Genomic DNA, 14,111 nt, shown 5'->3' on the forward strand with positions numbered 1-14,111 from the left:
TGATGGCATTCTTCACTAAGCTCTAAACTCCCATTTATCAGTTTCTCTCTTCATATCATATCTTCTCGTGCCTCTCAGAATGGAGTAAACTTACTGTAGGTTTGCTGAAAGGGACCAGAAACCAAGTAAATCCAAACAGTTACAGTACAACCACCTGGCAGAAAAAGCTAATTTCTGGCTCTGATTCTTTTTTCGTTTATTTGAAGTCTTATAAACTGGCTATATACTCTCTCAAACACCATTTATATTTTTAACTAATCTCATATTTTTATTTAATATTGCTACGGTGTAGCTGATATATCCAATATTTTGATAAGAGGAAAAACACGCTTGATTTCCATTAAACTGTTTTTATCGGTCACTTACCAGAGCTTCCAGTGTAATTCCCAGCAGCGCGCGCTGAAGTTCCTTTAATCTGTACCGCGCGCTTCTGCCTTTCACTTATTTATCCTCATGAGACCCAGCTAAGCATTTTTTGTCAACATGTCTTCTTAATATTTCTGAAATCCACATACTCCACAGAGTCACATCTGTGTCTTACAGGGGAGTGGACGACCCGCCCTTTTCTACTGTATCAAGGGTGGGTGTGCCCAATACGTAAATACAGGACAATTTAATGCTACTTGAATATACTATATATATAATTATTAAACAATTTCACAATTATAATTATAATATATAATAGTATTATAATTACATAGTTATAACGATATGTGAGTATCTATATACATACAGACACAAAATTGACAAAATTATAAAAGACTAATGTGTAGACTTATGTATCTAATAATTTGATTACTGCACACACACACACACACACACACACACACACACACACACACACACATATATATATAATTATTTGCCATTAATTAATGTATATTTCAAACAGTTCGAAGAAAAAACAACAGTGAGACTGCACCAGATCGGACCAAGATTTACTTGTCTGCGCAACATATATACATATATACACACATATGATAAAGATTTTTCAAAGAATGAAATACAAGCGAATTGTCTTGCAGAAAATATCTGCTGAAACAAAAAATAGTTTTAAAAAATTAGACCTTTTTTTTTTCTCTTCAAATGGTATAAAATTAAACGTTACATAAATTAAGATCTTGCTTGTTTAAAGAGTTAAACATCAAAAAACTCTTCAGAAAAAAATAAATTAGTAGATGAATATATACTATACTGTGCAAAACATAAGTTAGTCTAATTAGACACTTTGTCTTTATGTAAAACTATATGTAGGAATGGATATCAGTCTTCCCACATGTCACTGATGTTACAACTGTGGTCATAAACACAATCTTATACATTAGTGTTCCTCAAATATTGTGTCATTCACAACAGCTGTAATACTGTAGTAATCGAGGGCTTGAACAGGCCCTTCTAAAGCTGCCACAAAACCCAGAAAAAGACACGCTGCTTATTCTCCACCTAAAAACAGTGATGTCAATGTTTAGTGTTTTCCAAATAGGGCAAGTCACAATGTGGGAGAACCAGTAAAATTAAGTAATGGGGGGAAAAAACTCTTTGACGATTTGAAATATTAAAATATTTATGGAACATACTTAAAAAATAAATGTAACTGAAAAAATTAAATAAAAAATCCAGTGGAGATCTGAGTTATCCACAAAAGTGAACTTTGCAAAATCACCCTAAAAGGCCACTCAAATGTTGTGTTTAAAGTAAAGATAACAGCATGGCGACGTTGATGGGTAGGTCTGGTCTCTCATTTGTATAGGTCATGGATCTGACCCGTTCAGTTGGAGAGAGCAGGAAGGCTGTAGGTCCCACACGCTGCTCCACACAGGTCAAACACAGAACGCCGCCCGCATCCATGCTGTCCATCTGAAACACATTCATTTAATCAATACAGGAAGAAGAATTGCTTAAAATTTACTCCCCATCAGGCCATCTGAAATGTAGGTGAGTTTGTTTCTTCATCGGAACTGATTTTGAGAAATTTACATCACTCGCTCACCAATGGATCCTCTGCGGTGAATGGGTGCCATCAGAGAGTAAGTACAAACAGCTGATAAAAACATCACAATAATCCACACAACTCCAGTCAATCAATTAACGTCTTTTGAAGTGAAAAGCTGCACGTTTGTATTAAATTCTTCAAGACATTTTTTTTTTATTTCAAACCATTGCTTCTGGCTAAAATACGAGTCCTCGATCTATAATATTGCATTCTACAGAGAAAAAGCCTGAATCAGGAGAGAAAAACTAGCAAGGATCGATCACTAGTTACATGTGAATACAGTCTAAAGCAGTTCTAAACAAATATGTAGGTGGAATTTGATGTGAGAAGACAACAGAGGATGGCCTTTTTCACTGGAGGAAGCATTATTATGGATTATGGATTATGCATTTAAGCCAAAAGTGCCAGTTTTAAAGTTAAACGACTTAATGATGGATTTGTTTCTTACAAACACACAGCTTTACACATCACAAGACACTAACTGATAAACTGGAGTCATTTGCATTACTTGTGGATTATTGTGTTTTATTAGCTTTTTGGACTCTAAATCTGACGGCACCCATTCACTGCAGAGGATCCATTGGTGAACAGGTGAATAATCCAAAATTTCTACATATCTGTTCTGACGAAGATAACTCATCTATATCTTAGATGACTTGAGTGTGAGTACATTTTCACCAAATGTTCATTTTTGGGTGAAATATTCCTTTAAAAGACAGATAAACAAAGGTCCAAAAAGACACTGACATATCTGATGGGGATTTTGTTCATGCTTAGGACGGAGTCTGCGGTGATGTGGTTCTCACAGCCTTCAATGGAGCAGACGAGAGAAGGGTCTTTACTCAGCAGAGTGCTGGTCAGCTCGGACCTCAGAAAGTACTCCTGCAAAAGACGAAGAGGCAGCAATAATAAGAATGCTTCAATGTCATGATTTCTGGATATTCTCTGGATTATAGAGATCAGAATGGAACTGAAATGCTTAGACAGAGAGCAATAACTCACTCCAGTGAATGTGAGGATGTTGCTGATGGTCTTGGTGATGTACAGCGTTCTTTTGGCTCGTGTGATCGCCACGTATAACAGGTTCCACTCGTCATCTTGGACGTTCGCTGCAGCCAGTGTAAAAATTAGTCATATGCATGTCTTATATCACAAGATTCTTACAATACATCTTTTAAAGACTAATGAGGAGTTACTGAGTTGCAGGTTTAGTTATTTAAAACTGTGCCTATGTTGTTATGTGATTTGGCTGTTATTTGTGACCATGTCTGTTTTAATGTAATTTTATTGTGATATTGTGCAGCACTTTGGGCATCCTGGTGTTGCATTAAACTGTGCTATATAAATAAATAAACAAAACAAATGGCACAAACCTGCATTAAAACTGCCCACACTCTGCAGGTTGTGTCGTGCACATGGTACTTTCATAAAGTCATCGGTCACAACCACTGCGTCAAACTCCAGGCCTTTTGCCTTATGCACAGTACCAAGGATAAAATCTGTCAAGATCAGAGACATAAAAGCATTCAGTTTGTTTATGAGTGGTTTTACTGCATGCCATCATCGTGTATTTCTCAAAAAAACAGCACTTTATTTGACCTCCATCTTTTTCCATTTCTCTCTCTCTCACCTGCGCACACTGCGCTTTTCTGGGCACGATCATAGATGCGTTTAACCAGCTCTGGAATGCGTTTGTTGTATTTTTCCACGACGGCTAGCTTGGCCTCTAGCTCTCGGTCTTCCGAGGCCATGGCGTATCCCTTCAGACCTCTAAATCCGCCCATCTTATCTTTGCAGAAACCTCGGATGAAGTAATCCTTGATCGAAAGGCTCTCTAAAGTAGAGAAACAAATCCAAACAAAGCAAACTTTAGAAAAACAATTTAACAACCAACATAATCTGAAATAGCTTTACAGGTTAAGAAACAAACACTACAGAATGCAATGCAACACAGATACCATTGTAAGCAGTCCAATTAGGATATTTAGTAAAACATGGAGATTAAGATTATAAAACTTTCAAGCTGAAGTGACTCACCATTCTTGCGTTTGTCTTCTGGTTGCATTAGGACCCAGAGATCCATAATTTTTTCCAGTCCAAAGTTTTCAACACCCTGAAATCAGAGGTTGGCAATTTTTAAAGAAACACTGACCATGTTTTACGCATCATGTAACTTTTTCTGACGGAAAAACTGCACAAAACAACAGAATCAAGACATTCAGAATATATCGGAGGTTTAAAATACACATTATGATAATTCATTACCACGCAGGACAAATGTTTAATGCACTCACTCCCACAATGTAGATCTTGCAGTTGGGGTTGGCGTCTGTAAGTCGGACAGCCTCACTGAAAACAGTGACATTACAGCGGCTCAGAATGGCCACGCTCCCTTCTGGCAGCCTCTGTCCCAGCTTCAGTTGCTGTAGTGTTTGTGTGTCCTCCCCTCGTACACTCCCTGAAAACAAGCACATAGCATTTTTATTATTGCCAGGTTCATACTTTGGTTTTAAAAAAGTAATAACCGAGAATTTACCACTATTAATATTTGCAAAAAAATATTATAATCAAAATTGATTAAATATAATTTCTTAAACTTACCATCCTGATTCCCACCAACCAATATCTGCTTCACTTTTTTACAACTTTCTAATACTGCAGCACCAACGTATGCGATTTCTGCTCCAAACCTGAAGCTCTGTGAAAAAATACGAGTGGTGATATTAGAACATGTTTACCCGTAAACACGTTTAACCCACTTCCTCTACAAATATTATCTGTCATTTCCTTTTCCTGTGTTTTTGCTTGTACCTGTGTGAGATAGTAGATGTGTGTGTGAGCAACGGCGTGCAAAGCATTAACCGCTCCTCTGAAAGTGTAAATCTGCTGATGAGGATCTCCAACCAGGATTTTCCCACAGTTCTGAGAGAGCATAATTCCCATGATGACTGGAAAATCAAAATCGCAAACAGAATACAAAATAAGACCGAGTTACAGTCAACAACGCATTAGAGAAAATGAAAGGTGATTTATTTTAACCTGGTGTGCAGTCTTGAGCTTCATCAATGAATATGGCATCATATCGGTCCAGCTGTGGTCTCGACAGCTGCCAGAGTTTGAGGTATCCTGTTTATAACAATCAAAGGGAAAACAGCATGAAACTTAAATATGAAAGAAGATTTTGGGTTTGTTTATGGGACTTACTATTGTGACGGAGCGTGAAAGGAAATTAGCTGAAGCTCAGGCATTTAAATATCGGATAAAGCCAGATTTTGATGATTACCATCATGGGTCATGTTGTACACTCTCTCTCTTCTGGACTTCAGCTCTACCATTTGGTCCCATAACTTTTGTGCGATGCCAGCAAATGTCTGGAGAGAAAGAGATTTATAAAATGGGGTTTTTTGTCTCAAAAACTGCCAATGACAAAGGAGTACAAAGACCCAAATAGATCGTGATAGTTGTTTTACAATTTACTAACACCTGGTTAACACAAACTTCATTCACAGATGTAAACTGATATAACTGTGTGTCTTCACGTTACCAGTTTTTGGTGGTCGTCTGGGTATTCTGGCTGTCCGTGTGTGTTCTTGTACTTATGTGGAACATGTTGTGGACCAACACGCTGGTCTACGGATGCGCAGAAATTGTGGAGGGTTTGTGTCACCACTTTAGCATTGACGAATCCCCCGTGTCCTTTAGGCAAGATCCATGCCACATCAAACACTTGCAAATTATTGGACAGTTTCCTCATGTTTTTATACCTGTATAGCAGAAAAGACACACACATGATTCTAGTTATAGCTCATTCAGACTATTATTAATTCTTTAAAATAGGTGACTGCATGGTGAATGTTTCTCTGCTGACTAGCCCACAAATAGAGTCTAAACTGACCTCACTCCCACAGCTTTGAAGGCCATTGAATGGATGGTACTGCATTCGACGTTGTGTGGAAATGAGCGCTGAGCTTGCATCGCCACAGATTTGTTAAAGGCCAGGTACAGGAAGCGCATATGTGTCCTTTGCTGAGCATACTTCACAAGTGTGGTCGTCTTTCCAGTGCCTGCAAAAAATAAGAATAGCATTACATGCAACTCAAAACACTTTCAGCTGTAATGATTAAAGGATTTTTTTCCTCACCTGCAAAGGCCATTATTTTAACAACGTGATGATTCTGGATGTCGTGGTTGAGTATCTGCTGTTGTTCGTGAGTGATTTGCTGCCTGAGAATGAAGACGGTGATGATCATCATAATTGTGTCAAATATTATACATTATTTCACAATCATAACATATATTATTTGTAATTAATGTATACACTTCTGCTCAAAAGTTTGGGCTGAGTTCTTTAGAAATGTGCTTCTTATGCTCACCAAGGCTGCATTTATTAAATTAAAAGCATAGTGAAAACTACAAATGTGAATTATTATTACAATTTGAAATAAATATTCTAATAAATGTAATTTATTCCTGTGATGGCAATGCTGGATTTTCAGTATTTATTCGAAATTCAAATATTTTGTAACATTACAAATGTTAACTGTCACTTTGGATCAGATTAATTCATCTTAGCTTAATACAAATAATAATAAAAAAAGTCCTGAACCAAACATTTTTTAACTGTAAAATAATATACAAATACTATATCCAAATTTGATTCCCACCTGTTGTCTTGCAAGCCAGCAGGAGGGGGGGCGTTTTCCATTAAGTGCAGCACATAGAAGATATTGTAATGCCACCTATATGAAAGTTTACAAAGTGAAGAATCATTTAAATCAATCTGCAAAATACAGTAAACATTCTGTGCCAAGTTTCTGCATTTGCTTGGCTAGTCACATGACTGGAAAATCATTGCAGTCATTAATAGAAAAAGCACTTCAAACTGGTTTCTCACCTGTTGCTTATGTTAATATTATTCTTTCTCATGGCAAGGAGCAAAGTAGCCACAGCCCACAGGTACTCCGATATTCCTCCTGCTGTCAGAAGACAACCAGACTTCTGCAACAGAGCTACCAAGTCCAAGACATCTTTCACTCCGTCAGCCAAAATCAACATCAGGGCCATGGCAGACCAAGGGTTTGGACCCTGTAATACATGTCGATAACTTTTTAAATATCAAAACATCAACTGGATGCACATCATAATGCAGATATACAAGATATGCACGTTGTTGCAACATAAACAAGGGCACTATACTAGTAGTTTCAGAAATTGTTAACTGTGAGATTTCATTACTTCATCATCCACCATGTCTGGCATTCTGTCTTTAATGCAAGCCTCGGCATTAGCGTAGAGCTGGTGTCCTTTCACACAAGCCAACAAGTCCTTCACATTCACCCTTTTGCTGTGTTTGAACTGAGACATGTGCCTAAGAAAAAACAATGAAATTTTCAAAACACAATAATATACATTTTATTTAAATTAGGAATTTTTTACTCTGAGGTTTGATTATATTTTGAATTAACTAGATTTTGAATTTGAATTCATTCTTAATGTATTCTTTTTATTTTTATGTTGCCCTCTCATTTTATTTTCTATAACTATTCACCTTAATTAATTTTCTGTATAGTGTAATTTGTCTCTATTAGTACTTTGCCAGTATTTCTGTTATCAGTCTTGTTAGTGATGTGCTTTGTTGACTCCAAACTGACCAGTCAGCAGAACATTAAACTACAGTTGACCCCCTGTTGTACAACTGTCACTTAAACAGGTCTGACCCATAATGACCAAAAGACCCATAGGTGTGAAAGTGGGGGTTGGGAATCACTTTTTGTTGCGCTTCAAAGGCGCAAATAATAAGTCCTGTGGCTGCTTTACTGAATAAGAAAGTATTTTGTATTCTTACCTCACCATATTGAGAAGACACAAATCCTCCTTTTTGGTAATTTGGTTATCATCCAGGAGAGACTTCACCTCCTTCAGCGCCTCTTTTTCCCGCTTACGGTATCTGCAGTACAACTTCTTCCAAGGTAGAAACTAGGGAAGAAACCATGAAATGTCACAAAATACTGCCACCAACACATTTAAATAAATCCCCTTTAAGAAATACCTCCATAAAGTCTATTATTAACTCACGATCATCTCATGTTAATGTTTGAAAGGCATCAACGACACACCTGTGGGTCCATGACCACGGCCCTCCAGTGATGGCACACCAGGCTGATGTTTCGATAGAGGTCAATCGCTGGGAGGTGTGCGAACACTTCCCTCAGGACCTCTTCGGGCAGATCCTGCACATGGCCCTTGGGCACCTCCTGGCCTTCCTGCACTCCCAGCAGCCCATAGTGGGCATCATGGAGGGCTTCAACCAGGTCCTCCTCCTCATCCTCTTCTTTCTTCACTGTAACCTCCAACAATTCTTCTTCTTTTTTAACAGACGTGGTTCCTATGTCAAAGTCTTCTTCGAACATATCCTCAGTGATTCCTTCCATATAGTCCTCCTCTTCTACATTTTCTTCTTTTGGGATAAGATGCCCGATCGATTCCTGTTCTTCGTTCTCCTCCTTCACTGGAGTTTTGGAGCCTTTTTGGGGGCTGGTGCTGATGACTCCAGTGACTGAGAAGAAATCAGTGATACCTTTCTGTTGTCCCACACCACCTGAAGCTTAACAGCGAAATTAAAAGGCGTTAAAGTGCAAAGTGAGTGCAGAAAGCTGTAAAATGCACTGACAAATAAAACAACACCTTGTCTGCTTCTTTTGGTGGGCGTCCTGGGCTGAAGTCCTCGGTTTGGATCTGTGTTGCTGAGGTTAGCATTGAAAGGCTGTGTGAGTGACTGGTTCCCTGTGTTGCTTTGCAGCAGATCATTACATTCTGAGGGCCCCAGGTGCCTGCGTTTTGCCCTTCCTATATAAAAGACACATTAGACAGCGAATAAGCCATTTAAATCATATTAAAACTGACAGAGAGATCTGAACTTAAATGCAAGCTCTGCGTTTGTGTCCAATTGAAAACATGTTCAAACTAACTTACTCACAACAAACATGACTTGCGAAGAGAAAAGGTGCAAAACAAAGGACGCCATCGTAAATATTACCTCTCATGGACGATTCCATGATTCACAAACGACGAGTCGTTTTACTCCACCGATGTCACAGATTTAACTTCAGCAGGATGCATGCACCAAAACAAACCCAACAAACGTCACACGTTCTCCGTTTCCGCTCTGCGTCACTACAAATTAAAAGTTCGGATATTACTCCAAAATAAATCAAGTGCAGCGAGACGCTCCTCAAATAAGTCGATTCGGATTGGACAGACACAGCATCCAGAAATTTTTCTTGTCCTTGAATTTGATTGACTGATCAGTCATGAATAGTTTCCACAGTCGGTGGCGAAAACCGACAAGCAGATGAATTAAATAATAATAAAAAATAAATGTTGTAATATTGCTACAGTGCTCGTCGTATTTATTTATTAGTAAGTTTGTTATTAATCGCTATCAAAACCACCTGTAGTATTTTATGAACCAATAGATGGCAGCAGAGAGACATAGAAACTTTTGACGTGAGCTGAACAATGTACCTAAAGTCACTACATCACATAGGCAAAGTAGGATAACTCTTTATATTACTACATAGATATGTTTATCCGTAAGTTATTAAATATAATTTACCTTGATGCAAATCGAGGTGTCCCTACCGATGTTCTAAACAGTGTTTTTATTTATTTTAAATTAAATATAATCTATTAAATTCTATTACTTGAAATTAAGCTGAAATAAAATATAAATATTATATGACATAAAAAAATAATAAAATAAGCTAAAATTAAAATGAATCTAAATATATATTTCTTTAAAAAAGACATACCTAATAAACACAACCACAGTACATAACAAAAAATGAAAAATTACAAATAAAGCTATTTTAAAACATTAATTAATTCTATAATAGTATATAAATAGGTGTCTGTGCACTTAAAGTCTGTAAAAGTTCAAGGGTGTTTCTGGCTCTTTAAGAGTTCTATCTGCAATTCTATCTGCGTCTTTCTGTATGGCTCCAAACAACAATCAAAAGCTCTCATTCTACACTTGAACTTCATGCCTTCTTAAAGCCTTTCTAAAGATTAGACTCCGAGACTCTTATGTGCACATGAAGAAGCATTAAGAGATGCTCTAATCCAGAGCTTTAACAAAAAGTGTGATTCAAACTGCAAGCATGCAGCTCTTTTCAAGAAAAGAGAGGTATGGCGTATTAAGCTACTACAAGTTAATACAAATAAAGTCAACACTGGTTTGTTGTGTTTTGTATGTTTAAAGTATTGTTTGATAAGGTGAGTCTTCCGGGGATTCCACTGTCCGGACATGTAGTGAAAGTTGGTTTTTGCCATTTGAACACAAGGACAGTGACGTGTTTAGCCTTGTTGTGAGGTGAAAGTGTGACTGTGAAATATGCATTGTGGCGCTCAGTCTGTGGTCTCTCTTGACCATGCAGTTACAGTGAATGATGACTGAAGCTTTTAGACTTAAAGAATGACGTTCAAAACTAGAGACCAAGTCGTGTGGACTGGATTTATAAGAGCTTCTGTCCTCATTCATTGTGATGATATAGATAAGACTGAACAAGAACTTCTTCATTTGTGTTCCGTGGAAGAAGGAAAGTCATTCATGTTTGGAAAGACACGAGGGTGAGTAAATGATGATCCTTTTAGTCTCATGCAAACATGATTAAATAAGGTCAAAAGTCAAGTGTCCCCATCTGAACTTAGTCAGATTAATCAAATTAGTCAGTGGTCAAATGATCTGAGTGTTTGAGTTTATATTCACTCAGACCTGAAAAAGTCATGAGAGTCGATAAAATCCTATAACTCTATGGGCATTTTTTATAAAGACTACAGAATTTTTTTCTAGTAATGCTAAGCTGTAAAAAATTTAGTAGAAATTCTAAGGTGTATATATGCAGAGTATATATATTATCCTTAAAAAGCTGAAAAAGTCATGGCAACATTGAGTATTGATATGGATAATGGGTGCACTTTAGTCAAAAAGGTTGAAAACCACTGCTCTATGCTGTTTTTTCTCTTGTTTCCCTAAAATGTTATCATTTAAATTAAATTAATTTATTAGTTTATTTAAAACATTTATTACATTTTCATGTTGTTTTGTCAATGAATACACAAAAAAAGGTTTATTGAAATAAGGCTTAAAGTAAATGGATATTAAATGAAAAACTTAAACTAAAAAAATAGAAATGTTGGCTCGGAAACTAACTGAAATAAGTTACTACTAAGTACTAAAATGAGTAGAACAAAAACGGATAGAAAAAATTTAAGCTTTACACACACACACACACACACACACACACACACACACACATACTCAAAAAAAATTGTAAAACAACACAAAATCATATCAAATAATATCAGGAAATATTCACTGAGAAAACATGTAAGTTTAAGTTTATACTTCAATTTTGGCATGATACTCAAATTTGTCACATCATTTTTATTAACCATAAAACAACCCTATTATTATTCTTTCAGAGCATCTGTTGTAATTAAACCCAGGTGAAAATTATGGCATTTGTTTAGTTATGCCAAAACATACTAACTAATCCAAAGCCTAAATTAACCAAATCTTTCCAACCTTATTTTTAGGGGGATTCAATCCAAGGAAAGATATTAATGGCTGTCATGTGGCGTTTGCTTCCTTTCGGTAATTTTTTCCATATATGCTGCTGATGACTGGGAATTCCTGCCCGTGTGAAGCTGCACGTATGCAGAGTGATTCCAACACTCGGCTCAGCTCAGAATCCTGACACCAGAATGTGTGTGTGTGTGTGTGTGTTTAGAGTCATGCTCTGCTCAAATAGCAGAGCTCTGCTTGGCTAGACTGTCTATGACATCACCTTCAAAAAGAGTGCACCTCAGCATGTACTTCATAAAGATTCATTTACTTTTGAAATGAATGGCTCTTCCAAGCACTGTGTAATGCAGCATAATTGTCTCATAACTGCCTCTACATAAATTCTGTTAATAATAATGGTATGGTTAATTACCATTTTTTTGGTATGGTTAATTACCATTTTTAATCAGATTTTCTCATAAAAAAATTAAACTTCTTGACACTAATGAAGAGTCAAGATGTAAAAAATCGTGTCATCTCAGAAATGTCACATTGAATCCCGGCTAACAAAAATATAATTTAATAATGTTATGCCAATGTATGCATTAACCTTATGAAAACATTTTTGGAATTAATCTCTGAACATTCATTTTAAAAAAAGTTTTTTTTATTATTATACAACCATTGAGGGAACATTCCATTTTAGCGTTTTGCAAACGTTATGGGAATGTTACTGTTGAATGTTCTCAGAACGTTCTGAAATAACTAGCAGCATTTTAAAAAACTGTTTAGAACATCTAACTGAAAAATTTCAGAAAAAAAGTTCCATAAACTATGTTTAAATAACATTTTGTTGCTAACATTTTAAAAACATTATTAAAGAACAAATAGCTTTAAGTCAAGTCTCCTTTATTTGAATAGCGCTTTACACAATACTAATTGTTTCAAAGCAGCTTTAGAGTCTCAAGCAGGAAAACAGTTAGTCAATAATGGAAGAAGACAATAACAAAGAGTCATTTTTCCAGCTAAAGTCAGTTCAGTGCTGATTCAGCTTTCTTCCAATAGTGTCTGTGCAATCAATCAAGCATCCCCAACGGCGACAGCAGCAAGGAACCAAAACTCTAATGGTAACAGAAATCTCTTCTGACCAGAGCAAAGCAGCATGGCGTGGTTTCATTCCAGACTGCAGCACAGGTCAGATTGTGCAGAGGACTGGTTCCTGTGGTCTTGTGCTGATGGTCGTCAAGGTCTTCGCAGGGGATGGGGCGCATCTAGCTGACATACAGTAGTCTCCGCTGACATTCAGGGCTGTATAGAGGTCGGCATCTTGCACAGCACTTACATTTAGACTAATATACTAAACAGTTGCTGCATACTTTATTTTAAAATGCAAGCTCACATCCTTGTTGTGTTTGAAGTCCTTAAATGGAAACTAACATTTTTAAAGTTTGAGAAGTCACTGCTGAGCTCTGACTGTCTGAAGTTTATGTTTTAGAACAGAATGTGAAAGCAATGTTAACCACATGCAGCCATTAAATCGAAAACCACAATTCTTAATGTCCAATAAAAAATTCTAGAGGGAAACCCATGGCTTGATCATGTTCATTCTGTTCCAGTTTATAAGACTACAGCCTGAACATCTCCAGTTTTGCAGCAGCTGACATGAGTGTGACGTCCATTGTCTCTGCAAATGCGTCAAGTTATTAGCAACTCTTTACTGTTTAAAGTGCAGAGAAGAAACAAATGAAAATTCTGTGACATTTAAAACATTTCAGCAGTGTGTATGACGACTGCTTGTTTGGGCAAGATTATAGTTTTGCAATGAATATGCAAACTCGCAATTCCATTCAGTGCTCTCCCACACACTGTGCCTGAAGATGTTTGATATTTACCTTCCCATGTTCAGGGATACATGCGTTTCTATTCACAGTGAAGCTTGTGAGTGAGATCCTTGCAGAGAAGAGCAGCATCTGTAAAGCTTTGGATTCTGGTGTGCTGGTGATAATAAACCAGCTTGGAGCAGCATGGAAATTCATTCTGGTTGAGGTTGAAGTATTGTTAACAATGATGTTTTTTTATGTAACATTAGTTGGCTATAATTACCCATTTTATCCTTAGAAATTACTAAAAACTACGTGTTGCAAAATGTAGCACATTGCGTTTATTTTCTGATTAATTAGGCGCGTCTATATTTGACTCTTACTGTAGCTGGTACCACCCAGATTTACTTAGTACACATTATAAAAATACGTTCAAACAATATTTGTTCATTTTTTAACCCAGCCAGGTTCTGTACATTTCCTCAGCATATTTTTACCCAGTGTATCTGCCTCTGCCTTTCCCTCCGCTTAATCAAATACTCCAATTGAAAACTAAAACTACTAAAGCGCTAAAAAAAAAGAAAGAAATTAAATAAGTCTGAAATATAATAAAATTATAAAAACGGATCTAATTTAAATAAAATAAAGATATTTTTTAAAAACAAAAACTAATGAAATGACAAAAGCAACATAAAAAGCTAAAAAGAAAAAGGAAAACATAATAATAAAATAT

General features: G+C 36.6%; 1 protein-coding gene across 3 annotated transcripts; it reads right to left on the minus strand.

Moving 5' to 3' along the window:
• Positions 1-925: 925 nt before the first annotated feature.
• fbxo18 (F-box DNA helicase 1) lies at positions 926-9,150 on the minus strand. 3 transcript variants are annotated; one of them, XM_059504993.1, is made up of 21 exons: positions 9,030-9,150; positions 8,678-8,839; positions 8,110-8,591; positions 7,839-7,969; positions 7,229-7,361; positions 6,888-7,078; positions 6,658-6,732; positions 6,135-6,217; positions 5,889-6,057; positions 5,538-5,757; positions 5,277-5,364; positions 5,033-5,119; positions 4,805-4,941; positions 4,595-4,691; positions 4,288-4,451; positions 4,031-4,106; positions 3,624-3,827; positions 3,367-3,492; positions 2,996-3,102; positions 2,741-2,875; positions 926-1,857 (listed from the first exon to the last, which is right to left on the minus strand). In XM_059504993.1, exons 1-21 carry the CDS (start codon positions 9,046-9,048, stop codon positions 1,690-1,692), a joined length of 3,054 nt encoding a protein of 1,017 aa, XP_059360976.1. In that variant the 5' UTR covers positions 9,049-9,150; the 3' UTR covers positions 926-1,689. The 3 variants fall into 3 exon arrangements, with proteins under 3 accessions (XP_059360976.1, XP_059360975.1, XP_059360974.1); XM_059504992.1 differs by having other exon boundaries at positions 4,288-4,447; positions 4,591-4,691; positions 8,110-8,597; XM_059504991.1 differs by having other exon boundaries at positions 927-1,857; positions 8,110-8,597.
• Between the last annotated feature and the right edge of the window lie 4,961 nt (positions 9,151-14,111).

The sequence above is a fragment of the Carassius carassius genome, chromosome 22, assembly GCF_963082965.1.
Source record: "Carassius carassius chromosome 22, fCarCar2.1, whole genome shotgun sequence".
Lineage (NCBI taxonomy): Eukaryota > Metazoa > Chordata > Actinopteri > Cypriniformes > Cyprinidae > Carassius > Carassius carassius.

What these genes read in the sequence shown, in the direction of transcription:
- fbxo18 (XM_059504992.1), bottom strand. An exon ending in AATATTAACATAAGCAACAG is followed by an intron (nt 6,733 to 6,887) that starts GTGAGAAACCAG and finishes ACTTTCATATAG; the next exon opens with GTGGCATTACAATATCTTCT. An exon ending in AGAAGACAAACGCAAGAATG is followed by an intron (nt 3,828 to 4,030) that starts GTGAGTCACTTC and finishes TCTCTACTTTAG; the next exon opens with AGAGCCTTTCGATCAAGGAT.